The sequence below is a fragment of the Leptonychotes weddellii genome, chromosome X (assembly GCF_054177405.1).
Source record: "Leptonychotes weddellii isolate Sample4059 chromosome X, ASM5417740v2, whole genome shotgun sequence".
Classification (NCBI taxonomy): Eukaryota; Metazoa; Chordata; class Mammalia; order Carnivora; family Phocidae; genus Leptonychotes; species Leptonychotes weddellii.
Window position 1 is genome coordinate 4,549,969 of NC_138385.1, and position 26,537 is coordinate 4,576,505.

Sequence of the window (26,537 nt, forward strand, 5' to 3'; positions counted from 1 at the left end):
GCGACTTATTCTCCCCAATAGAAGGGCCAATGTAAGAGGCACTCGGTTACTCTGTTCCCCTGGGTGTATGGATTTGAAAATTCAATTTCCTTCCCCCCTGCCAATCTGAGCCCTCTTGCCCCTGGTGCTAGAGAGACCCCCCCCCTCGCAAAATGACATGTATCTTGCGGTGGGAGACAATCAATAACTAATAGAGATGCTCTCCATACCACGTGTGACCAGGAACACGGAAAGGGTATTCTTAGTGCATAGTAGGTACCCAATGGTATAAAAGTATTCTACAACCTACATGGGAGTGAATACTGATGATGCATCCTTAGCCTGAACATCCTAATGTATTCAGGCTTTCTGTCCCTTTACAGCACGTTATACTCTGGGCAATGACATCATATCCATCATTAGAAAACCCACTAGAGGGACGCCTGGGTGGCTCAGTCAGTTAAGCGGCTGCCTTCGGCTCAGGTCATGATCCCAGGGTCCTGGGATCGAGCCCCATGTCGGGCGCCCTGCTCAGCGGGGAGCCTGCTTCTCCCTCACCCTCTGCCTATAGCTCTGCCTACTTGTGCTCTTTGTCAAATAAGAATCTTTAAAAAAAAAAAAAGAAAACCCACTAGTCTCCCACCTGTGAGTCTCCTTTCCTCTCACACTCATAATACTTCTGTCACCTTTCATTCTAACCAATTGGCTATAAACCGGAGGTTCCCACGACCCCCCTCCTCAGGTTCGACTAATTGGCTGGAGTGGCTCAGAGAACTTGGGCCAACAGTTTACTTATGTCTACCAGTTTGTTAAAAGACACGATCAAAGAGACAGATGGACAGCCAGGTGAAGAGATAACACGGGGCGAGGTCTGGGTGGGTCCCGTGTGTGTGTGTGTGTGTGTGTGTGTGTGTGTGTGTGTGTGTGTGTGTGTGTGTGTGTGTGTGGCGAGTGGGGGAACAGGGAGTTCCAAGCTGCTAATCATGACTTGGTCTTTCTGGTGAGAAGCTCCCATCCAGGAGCCCACGCAGAGTCACCTCCTTAGAACACTCCTATCACCCAGGAAATTCCAAGGGATTTCATGCCCTGTGTCAGGAACTGGGGTCAAAGACCAATTGTCAGAACAAAAGATGCTCCTACTGCTCTTACCAAATTAGGAAATTGCAAGGGTCTTAGGAGCCCCATGCCAGGAACCAGGCACAGAGACCAATATATCAATACACATTTTCTATTATCTCACAACACCAAATACCAACTGATGTCTCTGTGCCCCAGTGTCCCTATTGGGCAACATGAGGCAGCTGGAATAAAGGCACTCTATGGCCATTTTAAGGTCTAGTATTCTATATTCATACACAAGTACTGCAGACTATATACATACATGACTCAGGGATAAATATGGAACCTGAGCCTACCTCCATTAGCAATAAACAAGATTGATTACCAAGTTCATAAATGTTTCTAATATTCTAGAGAATCCTGTGTGGTACTCTGTGAAATATGGGTTATGCCATCCCATACATTCTGGAAGCATCTGCTGCTTTTATCTGCCCATCTATTTGAATTTTGAGTAGTTAATCTTAGGTTGGTATCTAATCTCATATTTGGTACCTCTTCTGTGTATTTACAATGCCTATGCTCTTTGCTCTTACTAAATAAATAGAAAATGCATACACACGCACATATATATGTATATGTATATATATGTATATATACATATATATATATAGCTGTTTAGGAATAAGATAGATTCTGTTTCCCATTCGGGACAATATCCTGGATGTTTGTAGCCTGCCTGTAGCTTTTCCAGCAGATGGCAGATATTTGGGGAACAGAGTAAAGCCTTCTTGGGCCCTAAACCAAAGTCGCAGTATATTTTTCAAAGCCAGCACATACATTTCAAAATCTCACATTTTCAGGCTGGCAGTGTTTTATTACCCAGCTTTTACTGGAGATGTTCATATTGCTCCAGTATATGCTAGAACCCTGATTAAATTCAAGACTTGGAAACTTCCAATAAACTTCCAGTACACATGGTACGCTGCCTGGGGCTTGTTGGCTAATGACCCCGAGCCAGGACCTCCAGGCTCCAACCGTGGATCTGGGACCCAAACTGGGGCGATGAAGGGGCCTAAGAAAAAGGACATGCTTGGACCCAAGCAAAGGGTGCAGTGAGAGTGCAGACTTAGTGATCCCCGCTTCCCAGGGGTGACTGCTACCCCTGCCCCTGCCCCCTTCTTCAACAGATAGGAGCCATGGTCATCCCCGTTCTACACGAGGGTCACCTTTTCTGAAATAACGGGTCAAACCATTTTTGCTTCCAGTTGGCTCTTAGGGCATGCAGCACACCCTCGCCCACGTCCGATTTCAACTCGCTGCAGGCCAGTGGCTTCGCAGTTGGAATGCTCGTAGATGGATAACTCATAAGCTGTAGTGGACAGTATCTCGTCGTCAGCTGTGACAAGCACCGCACGTAAAAACATGGTGCTTCTCTGCATCTCTGTGTGCTCTAAGCATTTTATTGAGATTACAATAAAAAGGCAATCTATGGAGATTATGAGTCAAAATATTTGGTACTAAAAGTAGGAGAGCTAATTACAATGAAAAAAAAAAATCAGCACGCAGATTTCTAAACAGTCACAGACTTGCCTGGAGCATATTAAAAATCACATCATACAAGCCCTAAGCAGTTTCTTATTAATCTAGTCTCTATGCTAATAGAGCCAAATGGGAAACACAATCTTGGGACTATGAAGGCCAATGTTATTCTATTAACCTTATATGTTATCCTATTTACTTTCCAGTCTTTAATGAATAAATTAAAATGTCCTCTCATTCTCTAATTGCTGGATAGTTAGGGTATGACAATGTACAGATTTTATTCAGCTACAGTCTGCAGGCTTAACTGCCCAAACTCTATCATTTTGTGGGGGATTTCAATGAAAGGCAATGACAGATAAACTGTTTACATTAAAAGACTCTATCGAAGTTATTTTGCACCTGGTTTCATCCTAATCCATCTGCTGTTTCTCTAGCTCTGACAGGCTGACCTCTCTTGCTGTGTAGGCCATATTGATGTCATTACTGAAGGAGGCCTTCCCCAGCCTTTCTGCTGATAACAAAGTAAATGGAAATGCAGAGAAACCCCGGGGAGGTAACAACTTGTTCAGCATGATGAGGGAGAACTGTAGCTAAAACAAGAGGACCGATGACAGCAGGGAAGAGTGTCTGTTGTCACAACGAATGCGTTCGCGACAGCACATCAGCTTCCAAAGAGCCAGCTAATAGCAGGAGCAAAATGTTCTCATTAGCAAACTTTAAACGTGAATGTGGGCTTGAGTTTAACCTGACTACTGTGTTTTGAAAGTGTAACGTGCATCCCAGGTATAAGGAACACATCCCCAAAGCGGCCAGAATGTTTGCATCTTCTGCTACCATGGAGGTCAGCTCATCTGCAATGATCTCAGAACGACCTGGCTGGGGAGCTAGCCCAACAATAATAAAAACAAACATGCCCAGTAACATGCTTTGAATGAAGCGCACATCTCTAAGGGTGCTAGCGCGATCCTTAAGCAGAAAAATAAAAAAGATCCGGTTAAATAAAATGGGGTACATGGGGGCTACTTGCGACGACATATCCAGACACAACTCATGAGAATGCCTTTGTGCTCAAAGCAAATCTGAATTGTTCAGCTCTGTTTTTAAAGCAGCAACACCACTCTAAGCTCTATACCTCGGCTACAGAGTTGAGCCTGGTCCCTGACCAAACATTTCCCGTCACCGTGCTCACTCTCTAAACTTCCTACGGAGCTAAATGAAGTCCTCTAACATTTCAGTCTAATTCACATTAATAACAAGATGGAATTAATATTAAAATGCCCTAAAGGCGGTTTCAAACAATACCCATTTCTTTACAGCCTTTGTACTTCTAAAGTCTGCTGCTTCTGATGTCAGTGTGAGGTGGCCGGGCCCGAGAGAGCCCTGCTCAGATCCAGCCTGGCTTCAGAGCCCAGGGCCCCCCAGACCGTCCTGCCGGCAGAGTACAAGGCCGCACGCCCAGAGCTGCGCAAATCCAACATCATGATCATCAGTCGGTGAAACGTTAAGCAGACGTTTACCTGGTTCTGTGGATATATGCAGGAGGGAGCTCTTGAGTTTGGCCACCACACATTCTAGAAGTCTTTGGAATAGGTCAAATTGTGGATAGCTTAAAACTTTAAAGACAGCCATTTTAATAAACCTGTCAATACAATTTCTTTGTTAAGAAAACATTTGAGACTGATTAGGCTGCTTATATTGAAAGAGAAGCACAAGGTCTATATCTTTAGATCTTTTATTGAACTGCAAGCACAGCATGAATAACTGCTTCTTAGCTGTAAATGAAAATTGATTCCAGGTTTCACTCCTCATTTTCAGGGGTCCTTTAAGTCCCAAGAAGCATACGAAGACACATTTGACCCAAAGGAAAACTGCAGGTTCAGTGGGATAAGGTGAGAGCATGCAGAGGATCCCGTACGTATGCGCTCTCCAGAAGCCTGGCCAACTGGGTCATGCCGCCCTAGCCAAACGCCAGTGGACACGCCACGGCCTCCCTGCCTGCCCCAGAGGCCTGGCTGGAAAATGGCCATGCAGTAAGCATGGTGTGGGGAAGGCCAGGGTGGGGTTTTAGATTTGTGATGCCCAGAGCAGCCGGCTGAGAGGTAAAACTGTAGTCAGCTGGCTAACGGACATCGTGTAGCTCCCAACTGCGTTAGCGATAGCCAACTTTGAAAAACGGAACATACCGCAACACGGATGTTTACTCGGACGCTAAGTACAGAACACTGTATCCCATTCAAACCCTGTTCTGAAACATTCCAATGTCCAACGTCGACTTCAAGGGATTATTTCCCATTCTGGGGAAGCTCCGAGAGAAAGGCACGGTGAGTACAGCATCTCCAGGACAGGAGGAGAGAAAGGAAGAACTATAATTGAACGGTATGACGCAGCTGTCTACCCACTTCAGTCCTCTGAAGAGAAACTCTTGTTTAGAGCCACGTAATTTTCCTGGAAGAGATTTAGTGCAGAGGGGAGGAAAGGTCGTTCACATCCAGTGAATGCCTTTGGCAGGGGGGCAGTTAGGATGTTCGGTCCTATTCCTAGCAGATGCCTATGGTCACCGAAGCCAAAATGAAGGGCAAGATCTACCAATGGATCCAAAAGAGGGGACTTCCAATCAATGTTTAAAAGGGCCACGAGGAAGAATAACCACTGATATGTGTAGTGTTTGTGGTTTTCAGGGCATTTTCGTTCTCTCTTCCGAAAGCCACACTCTTCATGACTACACGTATAATTCCCATGGCCAGGTTTGCCACATACGGTTTTCCAGGTAGTGATTTCAGCAGCTCTCTTTAACATCCTATTCCTTGCAACGAAAGGCAAAGAAATGGAGCCAGCATCCCAAAGCATATGAGACATTTTAGATCGTCACTAGTGGTAAAGCCAAGGATGCTGACCACTGCGTGAAGCGGTAAACACTTACTATGTGCTAAGCAGAGTGTCAAATGATCTTGCCTATATACATTCACTTAGTCACTAAATCCTCACTATGACCCAGTAAAGTAGGTGCTAGTGTTACCTCCATTTTAGAGAGGCTTAGGTCTTTGGCCCAAGGTCATCCAGTAAGTGGCAGAGCCAGATTCAAACTGTGTTTATCCAACGACATCTGTGTACTCTCGCTCTGCCTTCCTACACTCTGTCAGCAAAGCCACACCACCTTAGCAGGCAGCACGGACCTATCTGCTTCCCAAACAGTCCCAACCTGGAAAGCAAAAAACGCAGCAGGCATGGTAGAAAGAACACACAACTTCTAACAAATATTTTCAGGGTACAATCACTATCGCTTTTTCCCTGAAATGATGTGTCTACGTGACTGTGTATCTCTGACTTTAAAGAGTCACTAGAAGGTAAAAGCTCCTGTTAAAAATGTTTTTTTTTAAACAACCTTTAGTCTCCATGGCTGACCATTTGGCATCTTTAATTTCTATATTATAATTCTCCCATTCCGGTCTCATGCTCTATTTTCCTGTTTGCAGGAATAATGCTTAGCACTTTAAACACGGCCCAACTGCTCTGTTGGTGTTTGTGCACAGGACCTGCTCAGCCTAGCCAGCGGTGGGTAGGGAGGGGGGAGGTCGTTCTGATTATGAGAGACTTGAGACTGAGATGCCATAATAGAAACTGACATGTCTTGATCCTGTGTTTCATTTTCATACATGCATTGGAAATGCATTCTCTTGGAGTCCTTTATGTTGCAAACTCTAGCATAAGGTCTTCCAAAAGGAGCTTTTGGAAAAGACTGGTATCAACTCTCACTAAGCCTAGACAATTCGGGTCTCCTTAGGTGAGTCCAGGTAGAGTGATCATGGTTGAGATGATTTGAGACTCTCTCCAGAAAGCTAATGGCTTTTTTATTGGACTATGTCTGGATGAATATAGCCACCGGGTTCTGAGAAAGTTTCTAAGTATAATGTCAGCTCAAAGGAATGGTGTGGTCTGGCGCCTTGGACACCACACTGAATGCACTGATGCATTTGTTTCTATGCTTTCCCTCCAATCATCCTACCACAAATAGAATCACTCTGCAATTCTGTTGCTCAGACCGGAGACCCAAACCTACCTAAGGTTTACTGGTGAGGTTCAAGTAAGACAGAGCACCTAACTTAGTATCTATCAGGCACAGAGCAAGGGTGGCTCCGTAAATGGGAGCTCTCAGCACTCCTCCTGGTGTTTCAGGCAGTATGAGGGTCCCAGTCACAAGATGAAAGAAGAGTACCATATTATCTCTGCCGTACTATGTTACCTCGCCTGAGTCAATTCCAAAGAACCAAAAACAGGTGTTCGGACAAAGACTTACACACCCATGCTCAGAGCAGCACTATCAACATGTCCATCAACTGATGAACAGACAAAAGGTAGTATATTCATACGATGGAGTATCATTCAGTCATAAAAAAGGAACGAAGTACGATCTATGCTACAACATGGATGGACCCAGAAAGCATTGCAGCAAATGAAAGAAGCCACTCACAAAGGTCTCATACTGCACGACTCATTTATGTGAAATAGGCAAATCCATAGAGACAGATAGCAGATTAGCGGTTGTCAGGGGCTGAGGGAGGGGAAATGGGGAGTCACTGCCTAATGTATGTGAGATTTCCTTCCCGGGTGATGAAAATATTCTGGAACTGGTGGGCTGCACAGTCTTGCGAATGTACCAAACGCCACTGAACTGTACGCTTTTAAAATGGTGAATTTTATGTCACATGAATTTAACCACAATGAAAAAAAAGGAGAATAATTTCAATGCACCCCTCTTTGGAAAAAAAAATGTGAGGCCTCATAAAGGCCTCACTGCTTGGCACTGTCCCTTCCGCTACTGCCTGAACATTCTCTCTTGCTCTTTAGCCTTCCTGCCTTTTCACGAGTCCTCAAACTTTCTAAGGAGGGCTCATTTGTAAATGTTTACAACCTTGCATCTCCTTCTTGCTTCCAGGGCCCAGCGAGGGGGAATAAGTTGTCATTCTGCCCTACCTTGGATCTCCCAGTTCAACCTCCCCTTCAGATGAGAAGCTCGGATGATGAAGGCATGACTGGGCTAAGGGCAGCATGCCGCAGAGAGCTGCCAACGCACCAACCAGAATTATCTGACAGTCTCAGGACCGACACAAAGTCACCGAACACACATCCTAAAAACCCAGATGATTGGGGCCAAGGGACCCAATGCCACTCCTTCAGGTAAATACAGAATAAAACAACTTGAGAGGGTAAAAAAGCAGATTGCGTTTATGTAATCTCATAGAGAGGAAGTCAATGTGCAAAATGTACTTTCACTTACTGTTGATTACTGCTTTAAACATTTCCATTAAAAAGTAATGTCGCATCTGTCAAAATCAATGATCTAGGGGTTTTTGTTTTGTTTTGTTTTATTTACCAACGCCGTGCTCGTCACTCACGTATTAAACGCAGAAAGCAGGAATAACCGACACTGGCATTTCAGTGTGCATTTTGCATCAGCTCTGAAGCCCATGACTCACGTAGGAGAGGGACTGCGTGCATCCAGGACAGGGACAGCGAGCCCCTGGGAGACGACAGGGCTTGTTGCTGACAAGGCCCCACAGTGCAAAGATGCAACTGTTACATCTTGCCAAAAATGCAAGCAGAATAAGGAGGAGAAAGTAAAGGCCAGTCGGGTATTGGCCACGTAACATTACAAATGACCTCAATTTTATTTTACTGTATTGTATTTTTTTTTTTTTTTTCAGTTTTAAAATTACACCAAATGGTGGGAGTTCCAGTGTGGCAAACAACTCTATATGAAAATGGAGTCGGTGAGCCCACAGAGTTTTTCCCAAGCTTTTCTTTGCTGACTCCTCACAACACATTTACTGAATATGGAATTCTGTATTTTTTTAAAGATTTTATTTATTCATTTGAGAGGAGAGAGAGAGCGCGCACAAGCCGGGGGACTAAGAGCAGAGGGAGAAGCAGACTTCCCATTGAGCAGGGAGCCCGACGCGGGGCTTGATCCCAGGACCCTGAGATCACGACCCAAGCCAAAGGCAGACACTGAACTGACTGAGCCACCCAGGCGCCCCTGGAATTCTGTATTCGATAATGACCTTGGCGTACCAGTGCATGAGCACTCCTTAAAACGGTCTGCTTTCAGTTTCCTAACATAGCAGACTCCACTGTAAAAAGAACTTGGTCAGGCACTGGCTTTAATAAAAGGCGCTCCTTCTATGTTCCTCCTCCAAGGTTATGAACGCACCCCGGAGGAGCCCACACGTGAGACACGTGTCACAGAGAAAACGCACACACACTGCTGACACCACACACCGTCCTGCCATTCTCACGGTTCATAAGCGATACTTGGCCTCTTCAAACCAACAAGTCCAGTCTCACTGGGAATGCTGAAATCACATTTCTGCCATCTCATCTGGGGGTAAGTGCTGTAAATACTTATAATGCAGAGTGGAAGAGGACGGGGCAGCAGCAAGTTTTTGCCAAACGCCTTGTGCCTGCAGGTCCGCGCACGCCGCAGGATGCTGGGTGCCAGTTCTCAGCACGTGCTCTCAGGTGGTGCACTGCAGCACTCCCATTTATGCCCTAATTAATGAGCGTGGGCGGTAAGCCTCGCCTCGGAGTCACTAAAGGAAAGTCACACCTCACCCGAGACAACGCTTAGTCCAAGGGAGGGAACGACAGTCTCTCGCTTACTGACGACCTGTACGTGTGTTTGACAAGGGAGCGGAGGGAGGGGGTGAAAGCAGCTTTCAAGAGCTCAGCCTCTCATCACTGTAGCTTGAATGAAACTGAGCTGATTACTCCTGTTCCGGAACACCGTGCCTAGCTTTGCTTCTTTCCCTCTCTCTGCAGCCCAGAGATGAAGCGGAGGGTAGGCTTGCGGATGGCAAAACCCTTCCAGTCTTTTATGCTCCCTCCCCTTAGGTCCCAAACCAAGCGTGAAGCTCTTCCTACCTGGTAGAGCTCAGTGGCGGTGCAGTGAGTGGCCAAGGTCTTCACAGGCTCAAGGTCATCTTCATCACTGCTCAGCTTCAGGTCGTCCTCAAGCATCCTACAAAAAAAGCACGGTGATGTTCGTGTTAGAAAGCGTCTTTTCTAGATCATCCTCAGATACATCTTGCAATGAGGATAAAATATTGGAGCTACAATCTGACAGCTGCAATTCTGTCAAAGGTGCAGAGGGAACCAAGATTCTTTCAGCTAATTAGATATTTGAGCTCTTATATTTATGTCATACTCCACACACATCTTCCCTCTCTACCTTCCCCTAAATCAAGGGAAAAAAAGGACTATTTCAGCATCTCCAGAGATGACTGGAGTCTATATATTTTTACTACTGAAAGTGTAATAAATGTACGGATCAATCACTGTGGAGTGGAATGTGACACTGGATCTCTACAGGAAAAGATGCTCTGAGTCTCCCATGAAAGAATTGGGGCAGGGTAACAGCCCCAAGCTCTAGAGGCTGTTGTCATAGCCTGCTGGGGCTGTCTGGACCACAGAGGCAAAGGGCCCAGTGACCTTCCACCGCCACGGTGCAGAGGGCTCTGTGGCCACAAAATAGCTGGGCGAGAAATGGCTAGTCATTAACCTTTTGATATATGACTGATCGCTTCTTGTAAAATTTGATCCTAGAGATGTAAGCCCCTGATGTGGATGAGAAATCTTTCTCTCCTAAGGCAAGGTACCTGAAAAATACGAGTGGTCTGAAATTTGGCGATGAACTAGCACTTTCAAAATTGTTTATGGGGCACACGGAGCCTCTTGTTTCTACGGCGCCGCCCGCTCTATGCCCAAACTCGAGCCACAGCAGGAAGAGTGACTTATTATCTTAAAATTCCAGGTACACACAGCCTTCAAAAGGCCTTCATATTGGTGTGAATATTTCTATGTATTAAATACAACTTTAGACCTCGTTCCCAGCCTTCAAATGGGGGTGGTCCCAGCCTCCCTGGACGGATGATCTTTTCCTGAGCATGCTTTGCTCTTTCTTGCTTCCAGACTCCAACAAATCAGGCTCAGCTCCCACGCTAGACTTTCCTTCTTCAACTCTGAAAATCCTATTTTGCCTCCATAGCTCAGCCAGATCCCACCTCCTCCACAAAAGCTTTCGAGAAAAGAACCCCCACCTCTAAAAGAACACCTTTTCCTTCTGCCCCACCCCCAGCTCCAGCTGGATCACGGCATTGCCTTTTCCACCGAGTGTCCCCACACCAGTCCCTCATTCCTGCGTGGGCTGCGGTTGCAATTTATTCACTTGTCTTCCCAGAAATGATACAGTCCGCTACCCTTGTTTTGCAGACAAGGAAAGAAAGGTTCAGAGAAGCCAAGTGCTTTGCTCCAGATCACACAGCTAGCTAGAGCCAGTCCTAAAACTCCCATCTCCTGATTTCCACCTGGGTGTTTTTTCTAGAAGGGAGGTTGGAAGGCAGAAGGCAACTTCTAATTTGATAAACAAGGGAATACATTGTTTTAGAGGTTATGTCCAAATGTTAGAAAGAGATTCAGGTCAGCGTGGGTATCCACTCTTAAGTCTCCGAAGAAGGCACAGCTCCCCCACTTTCATGCTCAGCAACATAAGACCGGGATATGTTCCCTGAGGTCTGAAAACCAAAGACTGATACGAAGAATGATTGGTGGGAAGGACAGCTGTTAGAGTTGGTTTCAGATAAACTAAACTTGCAGGATTTATGACTATCCTTCATGAGACGAATGGATGTTTTGAAGATTTCTGAGTATAAGACAAAATGTATCTTCCCATTTCTTTTGCAGTTGGAGGCCGATGACTGTGAACAAATAATTCTTCACAACACATTGTGGCAAATGAAGACTGTATCATTCTCATAAGCTACAGAACTCAAATATTTTTAAACTATCCATGCTGGGCATAGAGGGTTTCATTTTCCTTGTGTGTGTGTGTGTGTGTGTGTGTGTGTGTGTATCTCAATACAGGTAGTCAATGTGTATGTGTTAATTTCCATAGAAGTGTTGGGCAAAAAAATTATCAACAATTCCTTCCATTCAGAAGATCCATTTATGTGTCATGGAAAGTGCTAAGTATTTGATCAGAAGTTTGTAATTTGGACCCTATGAAGGAGGGGTTATCATTAGCCCCATCTTCCTGACTGAAACACTGAGGCTTAGAGAGGCAAGGAACTTACTCATGATCACACAGCTAGGAAATCATGGAGGCAAACATGGAACTCAGATCATCTCCAGCCAGAACTCGAGAGTATATAATGTCTTCCTAGAAGGTGTAATTTATAAAAGGATGGCATATTAAGTAAAATCAACAGCAACAACAAAAAACCCACAAAACATATTGACATGGAGTCAAGATATTTGGATTCAATTGCTGGCTAATCACAAACTCTGATATCTTGGGAAAGTCATTTACTATCTCTGAACCTCATCTGTGTCCCTCCTCTGTTAAATGGGATAATAATTAAACTCTCACGGGGTGGTGGTGGTGGTGAACATAATATCAACTAAAGCAGGTGAAATGCTTTATGAAAGCACAAAATGAATGCAGGATATTGTAGGTTTGGAAATATGTCATCACAGTTAGAAACAATGTACACCATTAACAGCCCTAGCAAGTAATCACAAGCAAAGTCTTCGTGAGACTTTGTTCTCATCTTCATTTGCTGAACAATCTGAAGGTAAGCTTCACGGTGCCCCATGGTGACTGAGGCAATGTCTCACAAAGTCTCAAAGCTGAACCCAGAAATGGGCTTGTGGACTTCAGGCTACTCTTCTTCAGGGAGAACTGGCACATCCAGGGCCAGAATTCATAGACTCAAACTCAACAGTTATTTTACTCTTCAACCAACTCTATGTGATTCTAACACGGAAATGAAAGGTCTTCCAATGTACAATTTTGGAAATAGGCAACCAATTTCCATAGTGACTGACATTAAACACTGCCCCCCCACCCTGTGCTACAAGCTTGGTATGGATTTGGTTATTAATAAAGGCCAACCTGATGCATATATTCAAGTCCTGGTAAACACAAGTCGAGAAGTAAATAGGAAGGCAAACCACCCTTCGTTATCTCTGGAGGTGTTTCATTCTGCTCCTTCACTGACCTATTAAGCTTTATTCTTGAATATACATGTACTTGTTTGCATTTCCCTCCATAGCTAATACTGAACATTACTCTAGGGAAAGAGGAGGATTATGAAAGATTTTGGATTTAATTATTATAGCAGCACCGTTCACACCCACTGCGGTAAAAGTAGTCTCAGCAGAAAAATGGTAAGTTCTTTTCACGAGGTCACAACTCCATAGACAAATTCATCACACACTGGGTATCCCACAATGTGAGAGAATCATGCTCACATGTATGCCTGTGTGTATAATCTTAAAAAATGACAATTGTTCTTCTGCTTTTCAGTTAGATGAAAACAGAACAAAGTAGGCCTCCTTAGTGACTTTAGATATTTGTTCAGGATCTGGTAGTTCACGGTGCCCGTCTTTGCGTGAAAACGCTCTGGTTTTTATTTTTACCATGACTTATAATTTCTATATTATTTTTTTTGTCTCCAATATTTATTTACCTCTTTAAAATCACTTCCTTCTTTCACATAGAAATGTACTAACTTTCCTTAAGAGAACATAAGTTTACACATACGATATATTTTGTCATCACAAAAGTGCCACATTTACTCTTTATTAGGCAGGCACTGATTTATATATTTTTTATGTTTTTCGCTCATTTAATCTTTGCTACATCCCTATGAGGTAAGCATTATTATTTTAAGACCTGTAGTATCCCACATGATCGCAAGTTTATTTTTTTTCTTTTTATTATGTTATGTTAGTCACCATACAGTACATCATTAGGTTTTGATGTAGTGATCCATGATTCATTGTTCACATATAACACCCAGTGCTCCATGCAGAATGTGCCCACCTTAATACCCATCACCGGGCTAACCCATCCCCCCACCCCTGTCCCCTCTGAAACCCTCAATTTGTTTCCCGGAGTCCATAGTCTCTCATGGTTCATCTCCCCCTCTGATTTCCAACCCCCCGATTTCCGCCCCCCTTCATTTTTCCCTTCCTTCTCCTAATGTCCTCCATGCTATTCCTTATGTTCCACAAATAAGTGAAACCATATGATAATTGTCTTTCTCTGCTTGACTTATTTCACTTAGCATCATCTCCTCCAGTCCCATCCATGTTGATGCAAATGTTGGGTATTCATCCTTTCTGATGGCTGAGTAATATTCCATTGTATATATGGACCACATCTTCTTTACCCATTTGTCTGTTGAAGGGCATCTTGGCATCAATCAATGTGATAGAACACATAAACAAGAGAAGAGACAAGAACCACGTGGTCCTCTCAATTGCTGCAGAAAAAGCATTTGACAAAATACAGCATCCTTTCCTGATTAAAACTTTTCAGAGTGTAGGGATAGAGGGAACATTCCTCAATTTCATAAAAACCACCTATGAGAAGCCCACAGCGAATAACATTCTCAGTGGGGAAAAGCTGAGAGCCTTTCCCTTAAGATCAGGAACACGACAAGGATGCCCACTCTCGCCACTATTGTTCAACACAGTACTGGAAATCCTAGCAACAGCAATCAGACAACAGAAAGAAATGAAAGGTATTCAAATTGGCAAAGAAGAAGTCAAACTCTCTCTCTTCACAGATGACATGATACTTTATGTGGAAAACCCAAAAGACTCCACCCCCAAATTACTAGAACTCATACAGCAATTCAGTAATGTGGCAGGATACAAAATCAATGCACAGAAATCAGTTGCTTTCTTATACACTTACAGTGTAACTGTAGAAAGAGAAATTAGGGAATTGATTCCATTTACAGTAGCACCAAAAACCTTAAGATACCTTGGAATAAACCTAACCAAAGAGGTAAAGGATCTATACTCTAGAAACTACAGAACACTCATGAAGGAAATTGAAGAAGACACGAAAAGATGGAAAAACATTCTGTGCTCATGGATCAGAAGAATAAACATTGTTAAAAGTCTATGCTGCCCAGAGCAAACTATACTTTCAACGCCATCCCAATCAAAATACCAATGGCATTTTTCAAAGTGCTGGAACAAACAATCCTAAATTTTGTATGGAACCAGAAAAGACCCCGAATCACTAAGGAAATGTTAATTTCTATATTATTAAGAAGTAAAATGGTCCCGAAAACTGTGTCAACAAAACCAAGTCCTTGCCCTGAAGAGATGATCCTATAGAAGCTCAAACAACGAAATTTGGGGCAGATGAGAGAGAATGAGCAGAGAAGACCGTGGGGGCCCTGGGGAAGGAAAGGAATGCTGAGCCCAGGGTCGTCTCCGTTCCTGACTCTCTGGATCCCGAGCTGAACCTGGTGACTTCAGAGGACTCTTTGCACTGGGACAACCCAGGACACGATGCTGTGACAGGCCCTATGCAAGTTATAACCATAAAATCGTAAGATCGCTCTCTATAAGCCCTGTCACTTCACATAGTGGAATGCTTAGGTGATTCTGAAGAGGACAAAACAGAAGGCTTGGAACATTATTACAGAAGGTTCTACGGAAATGGAGCCTTTAGTTGGGTTTGCTCTCTTGAACTAGTTAGTCCAACTCTTTGAACCTCAATTTTCTCACATGTTAAAATGAGCAAAAATAATACATTACTTTGGAGAGTTTGGGGAGGATCAGAAAAAGCAAGTTTGTACAGATTGCCTAGGAGTCAATATAAGTAGCTACTGTTGACATCCCAGTCATTATTGTTATTGCTGTCATTATTACTACCTGAGAAACAGTGCTTTACAGATTGGGACAATAACACAAAAGACTCTGCTGGTGACCCAAAGACTGGCAGAGGTATCAAATAGCAAAGCGTCACTGGATGCCCGATGAGGCATGGTTCAGAGATCCTTAAGGAGTTTGGAAAGTTTCAGCGCTTGTTTACTCTTCAAGAATGTTCTAAACTCATCATGGCTGTTCCAGGTTTCCTGAGTGGATTTCCCCAGAGAAGACCTCCCAGATTGCTTAAGATCCCCTGGAGATTTGCAAGCCTATCATAAGACGAAACACACAGACAGTTCCAAGTGAGAGTTTAAAAAGAAATGAGTGGCCCTGACACGCTGCTCCTCCTATCTGTGGAGTGACCTGCAGATCCAGAGAAATGAGCCAAAGATGGCCTGCACTGGAAGCTGTGCTCACCTTGAGCACCCTGTCTTTGGGTATGCCACTCTCAGGAGGCGTTTCTAATACACATCCGGCTCTAAACTTTGTATAAAAGGCATGGCTTCAGAGGCCGTTAGTTGATCCAGAATCCTTGTTCAGAAGCAACCTTCAGAGCCCTGAATGTGTATGTTGCAAACCTACACTGTGCCTTTTTGTGATTACAAAATGGTGCCCCTCTGGACAGACATTTTGTCAGGCGCACCACCTGATACGGGCTGGAGTCCAGCTTTCAAGTATCCATGGAAAGAGCTGCAATGCTGGTGACCGACACCCCAACAGACCATGGCTACTACAGTTGGAAGTGCCTAGAAGGGTTATCTATTTCACCTTGTCACCCAGGGGAGATATCTACAATATCCCAACACATGGCCAGAAGCCATTGTCTGATGGGTAGCAGGCCATGCCCTTCTATTGTTTAGGAGCTTTAACTGTTAGACAGTTCTGCCAGTTAGGAATTGCCCTATGCTTTCTTGGAGCTTCCATGTAGTAGCTTGAGTCTTGTTCTCTATAGTCCACACTGGGAGCCAAGTGCTGCTGTCTACATTGTGCGGTGGCAGGGTTGGGGGTGCTTAGGTGATTCTGAAAAGGAAAAAGCAGAAGGGGTGCTGATTCGCTCAGGTTTTGGGCTCTAAACAAAAATTAGGAACCATCTTACTGTGGGCCCTCTTCTAGAAAATAACTTAGCCCTACTGCCTCTTTAAAGGGCACTTCCTCTTCATAAAGTAAGCTGGGAGGAATGAAACATGACTGGTTTAGAATTACTCAGGGAATTATATATTTTCCTACCTAGTGCGATGTAGTCTCTGTAGCATTGAATCATTTGTTGGTAAGCAAGGCAGGCAATGAGGAAGAGGTAATGATATTTTTCCAAAGCACTCATTCTGTTTCCCTGAGGTAAGGGTGCTCAGGCTTTTTTTCTTGGGAGAAACTGCATTTCATTTTCTCAAGGTTTTAACTTAAAAGTCTGCTTCCATGACCAGCCCACTGGGAATCCTGGAAAATCCCAGTCTGGGGGCCATGGCGGTGAAAAACAGTTTGAAGATCTCGACTATATTGCAGAGGGATAAATCTCCCAAGACCTGTCAGGTGGGGCCCTGTAGCCCAGTGCCACCCAGTGGGCCCAGAGCTCGGGTCTAAATTAGATCATGCACCCTGCCATGGCATGCAGATCAGAGGAGTGTCTTCTGTAACTGATGGCCTGTAAGGGTTTCCTAAATGAGCACCCCGTAAAGTTATTCTGGTTCCTTAGCAAGAGAACTGGGAGTTCCTTTAGGAACGATATAGTCTAGGGGTTGGCAAACTGAGGCCCTCGATCCAATCCAGCCCTCCCCCGGTTCTCAAACTGCCCTTGAGTTAAGAATGGTGTTTACCTTTTTAAACAGCTGAGAAAAACAAAATCAAGAGAAGAATGATATCTCATGACATATGAAAATTATATGGAACTTAAATTTCATTATCCATATAGAGCTGCACTGAAACATGGCCATGCCCATTCATTTGCATATTGGCTATGCTTTTGAGCTGTTATGATGGCTGCGTTCGGTAGTTGTAACAGAGAACACACCGCCCAAAACACCTGGAATATTTACTGCCTGAGCCTTTACATACAAAAGTTTGCGGACCCCTTGCTTTAAGCCAGTGGTTTTCAAACTCTCTTCAAGAATCCTTCCCCTGCCCAGTGAAATCTTACAAGGAACTCCAAATGAAAAAGAGATTAAGGTAGTGCTGTTTCCGTCACAGCCAGGATTGTGGGGGGGGGGGGGAACGTCTGGAGTGCCCCAGGGATTAGAGGAACACAGTGCGAAGACAACTCAGCTACTCGAGTCTTATTTTTGGGAGTAATTCTGGCTCCATGGATATTGCATAGAATTTAGTTGGAGAACCTAAATTTTGGTTATGTAACCTCTCCGAACCTCAGTTTACTCCCCTGTGCAATGGGAATGAAATAATATGTCTCTCGGAGATCAGGAAATGCTGACCAGTCAGTTTGGGCAGAGTGCTGAGTACATAAAAGGTAATAGTAGGAAAAAAGAAAAGAATAAATATCCTTTTTTTAGATGTACATGGGGTACGTATGGATTTATATCTATACTGCACACATAAGCCAAAGCTAATAGCATGAGCCTTGATATATATGACTATTGACTTGTATCCAAGTGCACCTCTTCAACCTTGGACTTCCTTAGAATTGATCACATAAATTCAGCACCATACCAATTTTCTGCTCTATGGTCATTACTTTGAATTTGATTTTCATTTTCTTGGTATATTTCTCTGGGTTATATAATTTTCTCCCAATGCGGGAACTCAAGTTATCATGCAAATGACAAACTGCCTAATAGAATTCAGATGGCTTTCAATCATGTTACACACAGCATAACACTACTGTATCATTTTTCAGGGGTGTGTGTGTAAAAACATCTAAGAGTGGATTTCCCCAGAGAAGACCATAGCCCAGTGAACCCACCTGGACCTGAAATCAAATGCTGAGATAATTCCAAAGGAGAAAAGAGAATCTTTTGCCCTAAAAAATATCTCAGGCGTGGATCTTGATATTTGAAATTGCACTCTTCAGTAGGACCATACAAGTCACCTTGAACGAACTTTGAGTCATACTGGGTAATAGAGAGTCATCCAAGTAGATTAATAGGGATTCACCCAAGACCATCTACTGGGCCCGATAGCTGTGGGTGAGACACAGCTGCAGCCCTTAAGGGCACAGGCTGTAGAGTTGGTCTGTGCTAATCTGAACTCCAGCTCTAAAACTTACCGAGTGTGGACTTGGGCAAGTTACTGAACTTAGAGCTTCAGTGTTCTAATCTGTAAAATGGAGCCCAAAACAGTACCTAGTTCAGAGGATTCTTATGAGGATTGCATGTGATTATGTACGTAAAATGGTTGGCAAGCAGTCAATAATGACTGCTACTGTCATTATTACTTGCCATGACTATGCTTGAAACATAGTCATGGGGAAGGAACCAAGAGTAGGACACAATACCTCCCCCTAATCAGCTTGCCCTTTAGCAAGGACAAAGGCTTCATAAACAAACAATGACAATGTGCTCATTCAATGCTACACAGAGAGGCTGGTGAAGCTACAAGGAAGCAGTGGTCTTTGAGCAATGCCTTGAAGACAGAATGAACTGCCAGGGGAGTAAGAAAGGAAAGGGCAGCCTAAGGAGCACAGAGGTACCAAAAGACTTGAGGTTTCCAGAAGAGTGGGCCACTTGGTTTGGCTGGAGTATACTACGTGTAGGTGCTATTGAAAACGGGGGGGGGGGCAGGTCTAAGGAGGTAGGTTCGGGTGAGACTTTTTCCAAAGAATGGGGAGTGGGACAACCAAAGTTTTTAGGTGGGGGTGGGGGTGGGGTGAGCATGGAAGGTCAGAAGTAAAGATCTCTGAGAGCAGAGACTATAAACTGACTGGAAGAAGGAGGTAGCAAGGGAACCGGTTAGACCACCAGTGGAGTGGCCCAGGTGGCAGAGGGTGGTGGCCTGGGCCAGGGCACAGACAGTGAGGATGGAGAAGAGAAGGGACCAGATTCTAGAGACAGGTCAGAATGAGAATCAACTGAATTGGGACGCTGATGATGGTGACATCCCAAGGCTCTTTGGCCACTCTGAGGCCACTGAATGAATATCACGAATTCCACCAAACTCCCAAGCAGGCACACACACCGTCACACTAGGCCACCTCTCTATATTGGTGGCTGTCCCTTCGATCTCCCCAGGCTCTGACACTGCACTGGGACCTCGGCTCCTGGGTAGAAGGAGTGTCTCTCTCTAGCACTCAACCTGTCTTTCTGGACACACACCTGGTGAGCTCCGTTCCTAATTGATGAGGAAACGCTGACTTCTTGCCATGAAGCCTTCCTTCTGGGGTTGGCCCTTTCAGCCTTCCTTCAGCTTCTTAGAGTAACCAGAGCTGATTAGAGAGAAGAAACCCCTATGGTTACCTCCAAGGTACCCCCCAATCGCAGAGGTTACTCCATGACTTATCCCTGTATATCAGCTCTTAATTGTTAACGGATTAAGTAAAGAACTCCTTTGTTGAGCTGGTCCATTAATTTCTATCTATGGAAACTCTTCAAAACAACTGAAATATTAAGTTGCTGTTAAGTGCACTACAATTAAATTCAGTGGGGACAAGGACCAATTCTTGGATCTGAGACACCACGAATTCTCAGCTGCTGGTAGCACAGCACTTTAGCTCGGGGTGCTTGAAACTCTTCCTCAAACCCATTTCATGAGAAATGCTGTCCAGAAGGTCTGTTTACCTGAATTGACACAGCAGATAGGATTTCCTTTACGCTGCTGCATAAAGAATTCATGTGTTACTTCAGATTGTTTCAGCAAAACGGTCACACCTGACAATTTAGGCCCAACTAAAATATCGACGGGCAATGTTGCTCCATTTTTCAGGAAAACCCCACCTGATTTCTACGCTCAGCGCTTTCTGTCGCATCAAAAGGAACCCCCCTACACACACTTTTGCTTACGGTAGAAGCTTTAAAACGGTTTACCGAGTGTGGACTGTGGACTTGGGCAAGTTACTGAACTTAGAGCCTGAGTGATTGAATTGGTGAAGATACAGTGATTTACTTGTCGAATTTGGACAGTCTAGTACCCACATAATGAAAGAAAGGAAGGCTTGCCAATGGTGCCACCTCCCCTGATCCAGAAAAGACGACAGCAAAACAGAAGGTGCCCTATGAAGGCAGAGGAAGTTGTGGGATATTCTGTTATTGAGGCGCCCATTCCAGGTTTCAATGAAGGGATTGCGTAGGCCGCGGGTCTATTCTGCAGGGGGTGGGACAGAACGTTCTCTGCCTTATCAGAACCTGGGAGGCGATGGGAAATGGTCTCATGACAGCCTCCCCGAAGACAGAGGGGGCAAGTGGCAGATGGCCTTGAAGCACATCTCAAGATCTTCTTGTCCTCTCCTCTTCTGGGAGGATCACTGGGTATTCTACCAAGATTCCGATGAGCTGTGGTTCAAGCCTTGGCCTGCATGGCCTATGTGGTTACCTGCACGGTCGTGGTGCCGTGGGAGGGCTGTTTCCCTCCTGCCACCAGACATCCCAGTCAGTCGAGAAAGACTCCTCACGGGAGCTGCTTTTCAGATTCTGGTGCCAGGCTGAACGTTCTCATTTACTGATGTTTCATGTCAAACGTGCTGCCCACACTTAAGTTCTAACAAAAGCTCGCGGTATCATTACCATAAGCATAACAACAGCTAATGGACTTGTTTCTCTGCTCAGAGTGATGAATGTGAGCTAAACTAGCCATAACTCAAGTCCAAGGAAACACATCTGCAGGAACTAGCCAATATTCAGAGTCCTGGGAGACCAGCATCTTCCCTCTCGGTAAAGCCCACTGACTTGCATAGGATTCCTGAGCACAGTGATAGGCTCAGTGTAGGGACTGAACCTTCTCTGCAGACAGGCCCGGGTTCAAACCCTCCCCAGCTGTAGCTGTGTCATCTTGGACCAAATCCCTTGAACTTCTGGGTGCCTGGGTGAAAGAGGGATCATAATAGCACCACCTTCTAGGATTCTATAATCATTAAATGAAAGAACCCACGTCAAGTCCCTAGCACATAGAAATCAACCAATTTTTATCATCTATTGTGGTTACTGGCTCAAGACAGTTCAGCCTAGATTATCCTAAACATGTCAGATGTCATTTTATTTGAAAACAAGAAAAATTAGAGAAATGTGTCCTCGTGTTAAAGCAAAAGTTACAGGAAGGAACTGTACCTTTGCCGTGGATAGCTTTTGCACACCGGAAGTAGAATAATTTTTTGAGTACAGAGTCTTTATTAATATTGTCATATCAACATTTTCAAATCTGGAATATTTAAATCTACATAAAATGCAACTGGACCACATATCTATCTTAAAATATTAATCTACCAGATTCTAGGAGTGCATTAGCAGCTTGCTTTGAGAAATCTATTAGTATGCTACATCGTGTCATCAACAAATAAAATGATAAAACCATATGATCATCTTAATCAATGCCAAAAATATGCCTGATAACATTTTATCCCCATTCCTGACCCAGGCCCTTTAAAACCTAGGTAGAGAAGGGGTATATCCTTTCTGGATAAGGAATATATAAAGGAAGAAGTATCGATCTAGAGGTATGTTTTAAGTAGGGAGGAAGGTTAGATCAATTTTTAAACATGTATCTTAAAGTAAAAATGGAATCACAGATGACTATGTTTCAAGTGTTTCTAAAAGTCTGTATTAATGTCGATTCACTGGGTAGACAGAAGGAACACAAACAGACTAATATCATCCAATGACGCCATTTGTTCCGATAATTACTCCAATTTAAGCAGTTTTGAGGCACCACATATGGTTTCCACAAGGGATTCTTTCCACGTAGGTAAAGACAAAATTAGAAAGGGACATGAAAAACCTCAGTTTCCACTTCCACATTTCATAAAGTATTAATCCTTCATAAATACATCAGCAGTTTATTGACATTCACATCTGCCTGCAAGCCTTACAAATGCAGAGATGCTGGGTAACAGGACTGAAAATTTGATCCTATTGTTTGAACAAAATGAGAATTGTTTCAGAAGGGGCTCCACAATGTCTGGGCATATATTTTCCCTAAGTAACATGCATTTCCCTCAGGAATTCAACATTTATGTTGATGCACTTGGCTGCAGAGCCAATCCCGCACTGGCTCTAATACAGAGGAATTTTCTGAACATTTTGAGTAATGGGACTGAAATAATTTAACGGCTCCTTCTGTGCATGTTAAATGAGTTGCATGATATATTTAGCTTTTGCAGAAAACTTGTTTACACTATAAATTACAGCACATGGCACAATCACACTGATGTGGAAAGCCAGCCATGTTGAGTCATTTTGGCCATCTCTCTCCAAACTTCAGCTCGGGGCAAATGAATTCACTGCGGCTCACCGACACACTGTGTTTCCTAACCCTGTGACCCTGCTGAATACAGGTGAAGGCCCTCATCCGAGCACTGGCCTTGACTCCAAAAACAGAGCTGGATTTCTGAAAGGTGAGGATTCTCAAAACAGGCTAGGGCCCAGTGCTGACAAGTGAGTGGCATCCCGATCTCAGTTTTTATGTACTATACCAATCCTCCATGCGTCAGAAGGGATGGGCTTTCTTTTTTTTTTTTTAATTTTTTTATTGTTATGTTAATCACCATACATTACATCATTAGTTTTTGGTGTAGTGTTCCATGACTCATTGTTTGTGCATAACACCCAGTGCTCCGTGCAGAACGTGCCCTCTTTAATACCCATCACCAGGGTGGGCTTTCTAATTCTCAAACACAGAAGCAACCCGGGCGCCTAAAGATTCAGGGTTCTGGTAAATCCAATCTCCTAAGAGGTGACACGACATAAAGGAAAGAGCAAAGACTTGGAAGCTGGATGGACTAGAGGTCCAGTCTGGGCTCTTGCGTTTACTAGCTGTGCAAATCTAGGCCAACTGATTGACCTCTCTGGGCCTTTGTTGTCTACCTCTAGAAGGAGGCTGCTGATACCTACTTTGCTTGGTTGTTGTGGAGGGTCACTTAAATAACATGTGAAAAGAGTATGATGGTGAGTGCTTAATAAATGCTACTATCTCTGTTATTACTGATATTAGTATGAATGGGAGATCAGTTCTTACAACAATGCATTCAGAAGCAGCATTAAAGGAATCACCGCAGTGGGGTGCCTGGGTGGCTCAGTCAGTTAAGTGTCCGACTCTTGATTTCGGCTCAGGTCATGATCTCAGGGTCCTGAGATCGAGCCCCGTGTTGGGCTCCATCTCAGGGTCCTGAGATCAAGCCCCATATTGTGTTCCCTACTCAGCAGGGAGTCTGCTGAGGATTCTCTCCCTCTCCCTCTGCCCCTTACCCATTCTAAGACAAATATATCTTAAAAAAAAAAAAAAAAAAAGAATCACCACAGAGGAAATCACCCACCTCTGGTGGAAGAAAAGAGTTTAAGAACCACAGAGAGCCAGTAAAGTATGTTTTACATACAGTAGGTAAACATCATAGAAAATTGAAAATATATTCTTTCATGATTTGGCTTTAGGTAAGAAAGTGCCAATTCTTTTTTTTTTTTTAATTTCTTTTTTAAAGATTTTATTTATTTATTTGAGAGAGAGAATGAGATAGAGAGCACGAGAGGGGGGAGGGTCAGAGGGAGAAGCAGACTCCCTGCTCAGCAGGGATCCCGATGCGGGACCCGATCCTGGGACTCCAGGATCATGACCTGAGCCGAAGGCAGTCGCTTAACCAACTGAGCCACCCAGGCGCCCAAGAAAGTGCCAATTCTGAATACCTGCCCCAGCACTAGGCTATTTCTATCCTCTTATTCATAGACTCGCATTCGTGATAGATGGGTAACTAGCTGTCTAGATAAAGAAACAGAGAGAGCTATAAATATAGATATATGGAGAGTGGCAGATACCCATACTGGCCAGTAGTTATCATCTCATTTCTAGAACTATAAAATATATTCCAAATAAAAATGTAATCAGTCCCCCCTGCAAAAAAACTGCTCCAGTCCCTCTAGGAATAACATGTTAGCCAAATCAAAGCACTTCAAACCTTTCGTGTAATACCTGTCAGATGTATAATTAAGACTTGAGGGCTCACACCTTGCCCCTATCTCACAATAAATCTAAGTCAGCCAACGCTTACTCAGGGAAGCTTAATGTATGCCAGACATTCACTTCACTAAGGGCACCAATGGGCCACTTCATTGACTCTTTCCAAGAAATCAAGAAGGTTGTACTTGTATTTTTTTTTTCTGTTTTTAGGCAAGGAAACTCAGGCTCGGAAAAGTTAAGAAGAGTGTCCAGAGGATGAGAGGAAATACTTGCAAGTCAGATACCTGATGAGAGTCTAGTACCCACAGTAGGTAAAGCAGCCTGGAAACCCCAACAAGAACATGATAGGGAGCCCAATTAAAGAACGGGCAAGGGATCTGAATGGACACTTCTCCAAGGAAGATCCACAAGTGGCCAGGAAGTAGATGAAAAGATGCTTGGTATTGTCAGCCATCAGGAAATAGACATAAAGTGGAAACCACCCAAATGCTCATGAAATGAATGGCTAGACATGATGAGGTCAATCCATGCTGGAATATTATTCGGCCGTAAAAAAGGAGTGAAGGGCTGGTCCATGCTACAATGTGGATGCACACCGAAATCATGATGCTAAGGGAAAGAAGCCTGACACGAAAGGCCACATATTAAATGATCGCATTTATATGACATGTCTCAAACAGGCAAATCTAGAGAGGCAGAAAGGAGATTACTAGTCACAGGGGGCTGGGGTGAGGAGGAAGGGGGAGTGACTGCTAATGGCACGGGGATTCTTAGGGGTAATGAAAATGTTCTAGAATTAGAGAGGGAAGTGATGGGTGCACAATGCTGTGACTACGAAAAACCACTGACTTGTTCACTTTCAAAGGGTGAATTTTATGGTATCTGAATCTCAATAAAGCTGTTATTTAAAAAAGTCACACAGCTGGCCAAGTGGGAGAGAGTGAGCTGGGATGACAACCCACACCTGCCTGATGCCAAAGCCTGGGTCCTTAACCACTCCATGGGCTGCCCTACATGACAGAGATTGGCAGAAGGTCTCACGTGCATTCCTCCTCACATCTTCAGAAAAAAATGCTGAGAGAAAAAGAGCTATTTTTCCCCACGTAATCCCTCTCGCCCTCCATTTTTCCTACATTAAAACTGCAATTGATAGAGCCAACAGAAGCTGCACCAAGGGAAAAGGGCTTTGTCTTTTCCAGGAGCGACAAAGCATTACATTAAAGAGACAACCCTCTGGATGGGGTGGAGACCAAGCCAAGAACCCTTCAGCAAAGATGCTCTACCCCTCCTAGACTTCACAATTTCCAAACCTGAGGCTAGTAAAGAGAGGAATTCATCCATGCAGAGGCTCCTCTCTCCTCCCCCCGCAACCCCCATAACACCCACAGGCAGGCACATGTTTAATGTGGGCTGACAATTTGGATGAGCTGATGTAAGGGGACGTCAGGACTGATGGAAGGAGGCTCGCAGTTTAGCAGTTAAAGGAAGGAGAAGCCCCGATGAGGAGGCAGGGTTGGCCCTTGGCCAATCCTTTTACAGGTCAAGGAAAGGAGTTCCTTCTTGGTCGTCTGACAGCCGGCTGCCTAGATGCGCAGCAGTACCCCCCTCCCCCGCCCTTGAGTGGGAGCCAAGCCTGGAATCGATTTTCCAGACCCTGACAGGTGGGATTCGGGGAGCGGGCACCTATCAGGGCCCAACGCTGGAGAGCAGCTCCCATGTAATGCAAATATAAGATCACAAACCCAATTTAAGTTGGGGTTCCCTTGAGCAGAGGGTGAATTTCCCTGTAATCGTCCTCCGGTTGTCTACGTCTAGCCTTCACAACCCCAGATGGGACACCGTGAAGCACGTCCCCACCCTGCCCCCACCCTCAGGCTCCAGTCACCAGCATGAAGAACTAGATGCACACCTCGCTGGTCCACCTGCCGTCCCCCGACCCCGACCAAGGGACACCTGCCGCACTAACTGGTGACCACGTTCAAGTGCAGACTATTTGGCTGCCCTGTTGGTTTCCGGCCCGCCGAGTAAGAGGGGTTCCCCCCTCTCCTTCTTCTCGCCTTCTGCTATTTTGAATTGCCCACCTCTCTCGTAACCGAGGGAGCTGCTGTGGCTAATGGGCGCCTTCACTTCAGCCCAGCCAGCTTGCCTCAGTTTGACAGCCTCACAATAGCCACCTTCCCTCGGAATAAACA

The 26,537-nt window shown here is 44.5% G+C and overlaps 1 protein-coding gene across 5 annotated transcripts in view; it reads right to left on the reverse strand.

Annotated features, from left to right (window-relative positions):
• AFF2 (ALF transcription elongation factor 2) overlaps positions 1-26,537 on the reverse strand; it is a 443,996-nt gene that overhangs the window by 95,950 nt on the left and 321,509 nt on the right. For all 5 annotated transcript variants that reach the window (XM_081808150.1, XM_081808148.1, XM_081808149.1 and 2 more), the window contains one exon: positions 9,499-9,595. In XM_081808150.1, the coding sequence (XP_081664276.1) occupies positions 9,499-9,595 (97 nt within the window). The remainder of the gene's footprint in view (positions 1-9,498; positions 9,596-26,537) is intronic.